Source organism: Clupea harengus, chromosome 2 (assembly GCF_900700415.2).
Source record: "Clupea harengus chromosome 2, Ch_v2.0.2, whole genome shotgun sequence".
Taxonomy (NCBI): Eukaryota; Metazoa; Chordata; class Actinopteri; order Clupeiformes; family Clupeidae; genus Clupea; species Clupea harengus.
Genome location: NC_045153.1, coordinates 5,976,044 through 5,987,438, shown reverse-complemented (window position 1 = coordinate 5,987,438; position 11,395 = coordinate 5,976,044). Strand labels below are relative to the sequence as shown.

General features: G+C 44.7%; 2 protein-coding genes across 2 annotated transcripts in view; both read right to left on the bottom strand.

The window, feature by feature from the left end:
* Positions 1–3,265, bottom strand: part of LOC122133424 — a 13,322-nt gene extending 10,057 nt beyond the window's left edge. Inside the window, exons 1-2 of the mRNA XM_042709630.1 lie at positions 3,138–3,265; positions 1,795–2,058 (exon numbers count right to left, since the gene is read on the bottom strand). Of these exons, the coding sequence (XP_042565564.1) occupies positions 1,795–2,058; positions 3,138–3,242 (369 nt within the window). The 5' untranslated portion in view covers positions 3,243–3,265. The remainder of the gene's footprint in view (positions 1–1,794; positions 2,059–3,137) is intronic.
* A 4,491-nt stretch (positions 3,266–7,756) lies between these two features.
* LOC105895434 (frizzled-7-like) lies at positions 7,757–10,979 on the bottom strand. The gene has a single exon (XM_012822068.2). It carries the CDS (start codon positions 10,272–10,274, stop codon positions 8,607–8,609), a length of 1,668 nt encoding a protein of 555 aa, XP_012677522.1. The 5' UTR covers positions 10,275–10,979; the 3' UTR covers positions 7,757–8,606.
* Between the last annotated feature and the right edge of the window lie 416 nt (positions 10,980–11,395).

Genomic DNA, 11,395 nt, shown 5'->3' with positions numbered 1-11,395 from the left:
AGCTCCATAGGCAATCTTCAGCTCTAAAGGCATTCTCCAGCTCTAAAGACATTCTCCAGCTCTAAAGACCATCTCCAGAGTCTAAAGGCATTCTCCAGCTCTAAAGGCATTCTCCAGCTCCATAGGCAATCTCCAGCTCTAAAGACCATCTCCAGAGTCTAAAGGCCATCTCCAGCTCTATAGGCAACTCCAGCTCTAAAGGCCATCTCCAGAGTCCATAATACCCAATTAGGCCGTGAGCTGTGGGGGGCTCCAGGGACTCTGTGGCCTGCTCTACTCGCAACAGCGACTACCTACGCTACTGGTCAAAAGTTTTCCGGTTTTCATTGACATTTATGCAGTTTCATGTCTCAGTGTTCTCTGCCATTAAAGCACAGAACAACAACAATAACTAAAAAAACTATTGGAGATTAAAAAATATTTAAAAAATCATGGAAGGGTTCTGTTTAATACAATCTCAATTTCTGACACATCAAAGTCGTCACCTTCTGCAGATATGGCAGCTGAACAGACTCGTGGTATTCTTTCTACAATGGAAATCAAATATTATTTATATTATAATGTGTTGCACTTGTTGGTTGCTTTGCTATCACCCTTCTGTCCACCTCATTCCAAACCAGCTCGATGGGGTTTAAGTCTGGAAACTGTGCAGGCCATCCCATAATCTCAAGCCCACCATCTTGTTCTTCTGTGCAGGCCATCCCATAATCTCAAGCCCACCGTCTTGTTCTTCTGTGCTGGCCATCCCATAATCTCAAGCCCACCGTCTTGTTCTTTTCTTCTAAGCAGCTCTGATGTAGCCCGGAGGTGTGTTTTGGTGCCATTATCTTGCTGAAGGATGAACCCCCGACCAACGACACTGAAAATGAACTCAGGGGGAATCGAAATAGTGGAATTTTGTTTGAGATAACTTATTAATAATTATTTACTTTGATTGCTACAGTAAAGCAAAGTTGTTAACCCATTACTTTTAATTAACTTTACTTTTCAGTTTTTTGGTAAGCTAAACCTTTTTTTATCCTCATCCAAAAATAAAAACCTGCAGCTTGGTTTTCTGTGTTGCACTTCAGATCTACAGGTATTTGTTTTAGCATGTTGCGTCTGCATCTCCGAACCACAGGCTTTTCATTTTCTTTTTGTGTGTTTGTATTTGGCACAGCTCCTTTAGTTTATCCAGAAATGAACAGAATGAGTGATGTAAGGTGTGCACAATGCACCATGGGAACACAGCAATCTTGAGACGAAATAATGGACACCCTCTCAGTGCCTTTGTAGACCTCATAGACATACTGTATATACATGTCATATGTCTATGGTAGACCCTCAGTGCTATTGTAGACCTCATACTGTATGTACATGTCATATGTCTATGGTAGACCCTCAGTGCTATTGTAGACTTCATAGACATACTATATATACATGTCATATGTCTATGGTAGATCCTCAGTGCTATTGTAGACCTCATACTGTATGTCATATGTCTATGGTAGATCCTCAGTGCTATTGTAGACCTCATAGACATACTGTATATACATGTCGTATGTCAATGGTAGACCCTCAGTGCTATTGTAAACCTCATACTGTATATACATGTCATATGTCTATGGTAGACCCTCAGTGCTATTGTAGACTTCATAGACATACTGTATATACATGTCATATGTCTATGGTAGACCCTCAGTGCTATTGTAGACCTCATACTGTATATAGATGTCATATGTCTATGGTAGACCCTCAGTGCTATTGTAGACCTCATACTGTATGTACATGTCATATGTCTATGGTAGACCTTACCTGCTTGCTCCTGTAAGACAAAATGGCTCCAGTCAGGTCTCTCAGTGTATGCAGCTGCACCTCAGCTTCCTGTTTGGAGCCTCGCCCCTTCCTGTTGGCCACTGATTGGCTGGAGCTTGAAACCAGGTCCTCGGAGTACAAGATGAGGTGGCCCTTCCTGGTGCTGTAGGTTTTGGGGGGCGTAGGGTCCCCCACCCCTCCCAGGAGACGTCCACTGCGCGACAGGTGCAGCAGCAGGGGCTGGGCCCTCCAGGAGAAAAAGTCCTGGGGGTCAGCAGAGAGATATGAACACTGAGGGCGTGGGGGTCAAGGGTCAGCAGAGAGATATGAACACTGAGGGCATAGGGGTCAAGGGTCAGCAGAGAGATATGAACACTGAGGGCGTGGGGGTCAAGGGTCAGCAGAGAGATATGAACACTGAGGGCGTGGGGGTCAAGGGTCAGCAGAGATAAATGAACACTGATGGCATGGGGGTCAGCAGAGAGATATGAACACTGAGGGCATAGGGGTCAAGGGTCAGCAGAGAGATATGAACACTGATGGCATGGGGGTCAAGGGTCAGCAGAGACATATGAACACTGAGGGCATGGGGGTCAGCAGAGACATATGAACACTGAGGGCATAGGGGTCAAGGGTCAGCAGAGAGATATGAACACTGAGGGCATAGGGGTCAGCAGGGAGAAATAGAATGGAATAGAAAAGCCTTTATTGTCATTGTATTTGCATACAACGAGATTTTGAGCACTGCCCCTGTTGGTACGGCAACATATAACACAACAATAATACAAATAGCTAAAAAAATTATTACAAATAGCTAAAAAAATAGGATAAGATATGAAACATACAGATAAGCTTACAAGAATAATGCATTATTGGTCATATGCATTGCCATGTACAGTGAAAGAGTTCCATAGGTGGTAGCACATATCAAACACTCCACCATATATAGGTAGAACTCTCCCCTATATCCGTCCCTTTCCTAATTCCGCCCCCCTTATTTCTACTTAGTATTAATTTCAAAATGTACTCCGAAATCTGAAATCTGATCACCGCTACAGAAATAGAAACGGTTGATTAATTAACAACTTTTCGATTTATAACAGTTCATCTTTGTCTATCGATCTTTTTGACGGCAGAGGCGAAACTAAGAATCAGTACTTTACCATCTTTACCCATTCATAACATGATACAAAGTCCTCAGTAATCAAAGAAGAGACCGAGACCGAGACTGAGTCAAATATGCAGACATTGAGAACCCCAAGCCGCCACAGCAAATATCATTTACTTCCAGAGCTCGCTCTAAATACTGTACATGTCATTCGAAGCGTCTTAACTGCAAATACCTCAGGTTCGAAACAGACCTCCAGTCTTCCATCATGGCCGCCCTCTGTGAGGGGCACCAGCTGGCCACAGCCCCGACTCAGCAGAGACAGAGGCAGCTCCTTCATGCTCACAGGCCCTCTAAAGGTTAGGTCCTTGATCCTGATAAAAGGTTAGGTCCTTGATCCTGATAAAAGGTTAGGTCCTTGATCCTGAACAAAGGTTTGGTCCTAGATCCTGATAAAAGGTTAGGTCCTTAATCCTGATAAAAGGTTAGGTCCTTAATCCTGATAAAAGGTTATTGATATGCGAGCTCAACAGCCAATCGAATTGCCAGAACTATCCATCTACTACAGCCCTTAAGTGTTCAGTCTTGGGTCTGCTGTTTGAGTGTCTCTGTGTTTAGTCTCTGTTTGATAATTTTCTCATGGAATCTTTATCATTTCTTATTTTGTGGCCTTTTATGTTCAGTAAAAAATCATGTTAGTATATATTAGAGTGTAACATTGTTAGAATATATTAGAGTATAACATTGTTAGAATATATATAGTTAGAATATATTAGAGTATAACAAGTCTTCTGTATCAGTATAGTCTTTTCTGTATGATTTGTGTTTAGGCAGGGATTTTCCGAGAAGTCTCAGTAATGATGTCACATCCTCTTCCTCTTTCGGCTCTGTAGTGCGTGTTGAGTCATGACCTCGATGTCTGAGGATAAGATGTGATAAAGGTCAAAGGTCACTTGTATAACAACTGCCAACAATCATAGTCCTAAAAAATAGAAAGAGTTTTTATCAATATACAGTATGTGCACACTTTAAAAAGGTTATCTCTGAGTGTTTAAGCCAGTGCTTCTCTAGCTATTCTGACGGTGTGTGTGTGTGTGTCTTTACGAGTTTATGTGTAAAGCAGATAACCCTGTGGCCTCATAACTCTTAAAGACCTGTCAAACTAATCCGTGTAAACTAAAGCAATCCTAGAAATAAGGGCAAATGGTGCAGAATCTTGGCAATTAAACAGCGGAGTCCATTTTTTATTGCGATTATTAATCATTACTGCTAATTATCAGGATTAAGTGTGAGGCACCCACTTAATCTGGGCAGTTCAAGCCACAGACCTTGAGAATAAAACTTTTTCATACCAGTCTTACAAAAGTTTCAAAAGTGTCATTAAACAAACGGTCACCCAGCAGGTCACCCTTACCCCGCGTGATCCCGTAACTCCGATCTGATTTAGATGTGCCTCCTCATAACCCGACAGCCGTGCTCCTCAGGCAGACCCACCGATTAACTACCAGTCCCGGTCAGAGTCGGAGAGCTCCGCCATTCTCCCAGTCTAGCCTTCACTGCCCGGACTCTGTGTTTGCTCAGTTCCACTGTTGCCACGGCGCAGCTTAGCTCCTCAGCAAACACACTGTGTTCTTGTTGCCGTGGTTGCCTCTGAGAGGTTTACCCCCTAGTCACTAACAACAGTAACCCCTCTCACCCCACCCTTTACAGGCCTGGAGTCCAAGCCATCTAAACCTATCCTGAAAGACAAACAACTGCTACTTTGTGCCAGTGCATACGTACCAAGAGAGTGTGTGTGTGTGTGTGTGTGTGTGTGGGGGGGGGGGGGGTTGTGTGTGTGTCTGCATCTATGTCTGTGTCTGTATGTTTGCAATTGAGATTTAGGGGGAAGCAGTGGATTTGGCCTCCACACACACACACACACACACACACACACACACACACACACACACACACACACACACACACACTCACACTCACACACACTCACACACACACACACACACACACACACACACACACACACACACACACACACACACACACACACACACACACACACACACACACACACACACACACACACACACACACACACACTCCACAGGGGCACTGCGACAGACAAGTAGACTCCTCTAATTAACTCCCATGAGTGTTTGGAGTCACACACGCTGACCTTACGGTGTGGGGGCATGAGGGCTGTTCTGTCCTGTCTGCTGTGTGGGGCGTGAGGTTCTGTTCTGTCCTGTCTACTGTGTGGGGCGTGAGGGCTGTTCTGTTCTGTCTACGGTGTGGGGGCTTCTTTGAGAGAGAGAGGCTGGTCGCTGTATGCTAGGCCTAGTCCTCTGTAGTCCTAGTTTAGCTAAAGCTTTACGTGATTAAAAACAGTCTTAGCATGAGGAAGAGGTGACATGGCTGATACAGTATATGTAGACAGTGACATGGCACTCTTTATGCAGATATATGTAGACAGTGACATGGCACTCTTTATGCAGATATATGTAGACAGTGACATGGCACTCTTTATGCAGATATATGTAGACAGTGACACGGCACTCTTTATGCAGATATATGTAGACAGTGGACTGCAGCTCAGATCAGCATGTTGATGGTTTTGGTGAAGGTCCATGGGTATTGGTTATGAGAGAATGGTTTTGGTGATGGTTCATGGGTATTGGTTATGAGAGAAGTTTACACCCCGAGTAAATATATATAATAATAATTAAGACCTTTGTCAGGTTTTTTTAATGGCACACACGACACACTGGAACACACACGTGCATATATGGAGGCGACACAGGACACAGGACACACACACACGCAGGCCTGAGGTCGCGGTGAATTTATTTTCTGCTTTTTCCCATCCTGGACCGTCCTTCCTCAAGGACCCCCCAGGAGCAGTGGGCAGCTTTGCAGCGCCCGGGGACCAAGTGAAGTGAACTGTCCATCTTTGGTCAGGGATGGACATGAGTTCTGTTATTTTGCATGTTTTTACTGTTGGGGTTCTTAGTGGAGGAAACCCCTTGTGAACACGGGGAGAACATGCAAACTCCACACAGAAAGGCCCGGGAGATAGCCCACCTGAGCACTGTGCACTCTGGGGAGGACCTGCCCCCCAGAGCCAACAGCGCCCCATGCGGGAATCAAACCCGTGACCTTCTTGCTGTGAGGCAGCAGTGCAAGCAGTGCAAGCAACTGAGCCAAAGTAGATTGAGACCATTTTAACCAGTATTTCTGTATATGCATGTGACAATGAAGGCATATCATTGGACACGTTTTAGAATAGATGTGCCAGACTGGTAGATTTGTTTTGAACAATCACAACAATTACTCAAATAAGATTTCCATCTCCAGCTGAGCGTGAGTTTCACACGTGGATAATATGTTTTAACCACTATAGATTTAGAATGGGGAATTTGGGAAATACTATTACATTGAAATATGACCAGGTAAATACACAACCGCTATATATATTCGTATATGCTCTTGATGTCACAAAACGTTTATAAAAACAATTACTTTTACAATTACAAACAATTATACTCATTAATTATTACAATTACCAACTCAACAAAATAATTTCTGGTATCACATACTCATATATATTCTGCTGAGAGTGCTTTTTCCACTTCATAAAGAGCACATAGCCTTTATATTTGTTTCCAACTAATTCAAAAATGTAAAACCCAAATTAATTAGTACTGTTAGACCCTTAAGCCATAGGTCCGGCGAAGGCCCTCCTTGCCCTGGGTTTGCCCTGTAATTGAGAGTAAGCTGTTTTTAATAAACCCTGATTCGGGGTGCAGTCAGTCAGTCAGAGGAATGCTCTGGAGCTACAGCTACAGCTACAGCACAGGAGGCAAGGCACAGGAAGTGAACCTTTCGTGAGGTTCACAGGAATTGAGGTCGTTCATGTCACCCTCACATACCTGTTGGCATAGCTGAATGGAATCCACAGGTCAAATCTACCACTCTTAGACTGACACAACTTTTTATTTTTTTAACTTTTTCAGAAAAGTAGTCTAGAAATTATGGAGATGTTTGATGTGCAGTGATTGAGCAAAAAGACATCTGACATAATAAAATAACGCATTGCACTAATTGGCGTTTATGTAGGCTAAAAAGCAAGCATTAATCTTAGAGTTATGGAAATATTAAAGCCCCTTTTCAGTTTGTAGAGACGGGAAAGGTTCCGTTTGTGACTCCTGGAATGGGCTATGGTAAGTTTACCGCCTTTAGATGGCACTAGTGTGTTGAGATCTACGTGATCGGGAGACTGCACGGGAGCGCCAGCCTCTGAGTAAAGAATGGCTTTACGGCTTGTGTGGAATGTTCTCATTATGTGCGTCTTTCAAACCGACCTGTGTTAAAATGTGGTATGTTGCTTACGCACACCAGAAACGGTCATTTCTCGCCGAATCAAAGTTGTTTTGAATCTCAGATTTGCTTAGTCGGGGCCAAACTTTCCATGCAAGGCCTTGCTCGATGTTTCAAATCCTTGAGATGGAAACACTGACTGAATATGCAGCCTGATCTCAAACAGCCGTTGGAATATGTTGACTATTGGTGATACTGGATCTAAAACGTACACAACAGATGCCACAAGTGCATCCAAATACTGCTGTCCGTGCGTCATGAAACGCGTCAGTTTTATAGATATATAACGCTAATCATTGATGTGGCTAATTACTTGGAAAGAAATGTGACTTGATCAGGCCAAATGCCCTACAGTAACCTCTGCCTCGGCTCCATTTGCTTCGCAAACCTGGTGTAATTTAGCTCGCTGAATTGCTAACATATGGTCTCGAGCAAATGGAAATCTCAGCTGCGACAGACGACTGGACAAAACAAAGCTTTAAAAGCGTTTTAAAAATCTAATTGTTTTATTCAGTGACACTGTACATATACAAATGGTATCTTACCGCATTTTTGAAAATCAAGTAAAAAACAGCAAGATTATTTTCATAAATACATATATTCTTTGAGAAAATGTGAGTATTTACAATATGTTGTTTAAAAGTAGCTTGCATAATCTCACAGCTGTACACATGCATAATACTATCTGGATTCTGGACACACGTGAGCAGTATGTCCGTTTGTAGAGGTATGCATGATTGTCGGTAGGTGGCTGCGAAACTCGAACACTTTTGCCAAATAAACAAAAAGACGTATAAGGCAAACATTCTGTTTTCTGGGCAAGGATCGCACATACTGTTGAACTGACTGTGCGCATGTCATGCCCTTAGCAGAACTAAATGAAATGCAATTGTCTATTTATTTTATAAAACTACAGACAACCCCTGTGAATCTTGTTTCGTGATACAAAGTCAAAATATACCGTCCTGTTTTTAAAGAATATAAACGTTATACAACAAATAATTAAGACAGATTTGAATAACAATGAATGTTTCTTCTGGCCTGGTGGTCAGAAGTTTTAGAAAATACATAACAGAAAACCAAACACCGTGGCACGTTAAAGTGTCCATAGCCTTTCATTCCTCTACATGAAACTTGAATGAGCAAAATCAGCTTAGTTTGCATGTTTGATTCTTCTCCGGTGTGTGTGCCGCGTTTTGCTATCGTCCTGACCCAACTTCCCCGTTTAGAGTATGGGGTCCGTGTGTGGATGGCTCCGAGATTGATTTTTGTAGACGAAGTGAACCTCGAGAGGTTACAACCTGAATGAAGACACTACTCTTGCGGCTCATACAGTGGTCTCTCCCTGGTTGCTGTTGCTGAGTCTCTTGTAGAATCGGCACCAGGACTGCAGCGTTTTCCCGGACCATATCCAGAAGCCGGAGGTGATGCCCACGATCATTGTCATGAGGTACTTAATCATAAAAACGGTAAAGTCCGGGGTCATCGGCGCAAAGTTGGGTGCTGGGCACGGCACGGCGAAGCGCTTGCACGTCTGCATGTTCCAGGTTTTCTCCCACTGGGGACGGAAAGCCTGTTCGTAAAAGTAGCAGGCGATTACTATCGTGGCCGGGACGGTGTACAGAACGCTAAACACCCCAATGCGCACCATCAGTTTCTCCAACTTTTCCGTCTTCGTGCCGTCGTGTTTCATGATGGTTCTGATGCGGAACAGGGACACGAAGCCCGCAAGCAGGAACGACGTGCCAATGAAGAGGTAGACGAAGAGGGGCGCGAGGACGAAGCCGCGCAAAGAGTCCACGTTGTAGATGCCCACGTAGCAGACGCCGGTCAGGATGTCTCCGTCCACCTGGCCCATGGCGAGGATGGTGATGGTCTTGACCGCGGGCACTGCCCACGCTGCGAGGTGGAAGTACTGAGAGTTAGCCTCGATGGCCTCATGACCCCACTTCATGCCCGCTGAGAGGAACCATGTGAGCGAGAGGAGGACCCACCAAATGGAGCTCGCCATCCCGAAAAAATACAGGATCATGAAAAGAATGGTGCACCCTTCCTTCTTGGTGCCCTGGGCGACGGTTTTGTAGCCGTCGTCGTTAAATTTGTCAATGCACACAACTTTATCCTCGAGGAAGAATCCCGCAGCATAAGCCACCGCCACCATAAAGTAGCAACCAGACAGGAAGATGATGCACCTCTCGGGGTAGCGGAAACGCCTCATGTCCACTAGATAGGTGAGCACCGTAAAAAGAGTACTCACACAGCACAAAATAGACCAAATACCCACCCAGAGCCGGCCGAACTTAACCTCCTCCTCCCGAAAGTACATAAGGCCATTGGGTCTGGTGGGCTCGCACGGGGCCCCGCAGTCTTTAACTCCCATGAAGTAGTAATTCAGATATGGGGGCACCTCGAGCTGGAGGGGGCAGGAGAACTGGTGGCCGGGGCGCACGAAGGTTGGCAGTGTGATTAATTCCGGCTTGAAAGGCGTCGGGTCGGATGTAGGGCTCCCGGTGTCCGAGGTGTTCTGTCCCACACAGATCTCGCCAGCTCCGTGAACGGGGAAATTCTCGCAGCGGAGCCGTTCGGGCCACTGGAAGCCAAATTTGTTCATCAGCGCCTCGCACCCCTGCCTGGCCCGCTCACACAGCGAGCGACACGGCGGTATCGCCTGCTCCAGCACGGTGCACACCGGGGCGTACATGGAGCACAAGAAAAATTTCAAGTCCATGGAACACTGCACTTTAACCAGGGGGTAAAACTGGTGCACTTCGAGGCCGGCGTCTTCCTGGTTCGTGTGACCCAAAAGATTCGGCATAATGGTTTGGTTGTAAGCAATGTCTGTGCACAGTGGTATGGAAATCGGCTGGCAAAAGCCGTGCTCTGGAATGGAGATGCCCTTCTCTCCATGATACTGTCCGGAACACGGCTGCACAATTAAGCAAACCAGGGCAACAACTAGTCCACTCGCTTGTACCCAGTCATTCGATACCGCCATGTTCGATAATTAAAAAAAAATCGAAACTTCAAGTTCTCACTTGGTTGGAAAAACGAGTTGCCCGCGTATCCAAGTGTGGATAAAAGAGTCTTTCAGATGTTGAGAGGGGAAAAACTTTCCCCGGCGTTTTCTGATCAAATAAGATTAAAATTCTTCTGCTGTCCTCGCGCTGCGCTTCTCAAGCAACACGGCGGAAGGCTGCTCGTGGTCTCCACACGCGCATGTTACTCAAATGGACGTTCAGGGGAAATCTATTTGCGGGTTGGAAAATTAAACGAATGCTCTGTGCAGGCTTCTTTCGCGTCGCGTCTCACAGTCAACCAAACGATACAAATGTTATTAACTGCAGAACAATCTCACAGTAGAGTCTTTTAACAGAATATCATCTTTGAGAGCAAACACTCAGAAATCCGTTCAACAAAAAACTCTTCAAGTTTTCCACAGGATTATCCACGTCCTGAATATTTGCAGCTGTTTCTCTTTTAGTTACTGTCCTTGAGTCGTAACGGATTCAGACCAATGACTTCTAGTGTGGAGTACTACATACAGCAAACGTTTGTAAAAATAACAAAATTATCCTCATGTTACAAAATCCCGTTGTTCTCCGCGCTGCCTCGCGTATTGCCCGTACTCTGCACACTACGAGGTTTGATCTAAATCACGGCACACAGACAATAATGTGCTGTCGGTTTCAAGACACCCCTCATTCAGATTCATGGTCCGTCTTTGCGGGGAGCCTTGAAACCGATATTTCTTGTCCAATAGCATACTTTGTTTTCCTTTGCATCTCGCTTGTCATTGGTTAGGGTCCTAACTCATAGCAAAGAGCTCCACCCACTTAAAACTTTCTCCTTCTGCTGGTCATCAGCGTAACTTTGGTAATTCGGGTAACAGTCCCAAACGAAGTTTCAGGCACAAAGCCTTGATGCATGTACTCATCGATCCCTTTACGACAATGAACATACAGATTATTTCCTAATTATTTCCAGTTAAAACACTGTTACGTAGATTTCACATTGTTAAAACACGTAAGTTACACACCCAGTCCTGTTATCCCCAAATAGATTCCTTTGGAAGAGACACACATTTACTATACCTACTGGTAACCGATAGAAACGCTA

Coding starts and splice junctions, on each gene's coding strand:
- LOC105895434 (XM_012822068.2), bottom strand. CDS start 10,274: ATGGCGGTATCGAATGACTGGGTACAAGCGAGTGGACTAGTTGTTGCC.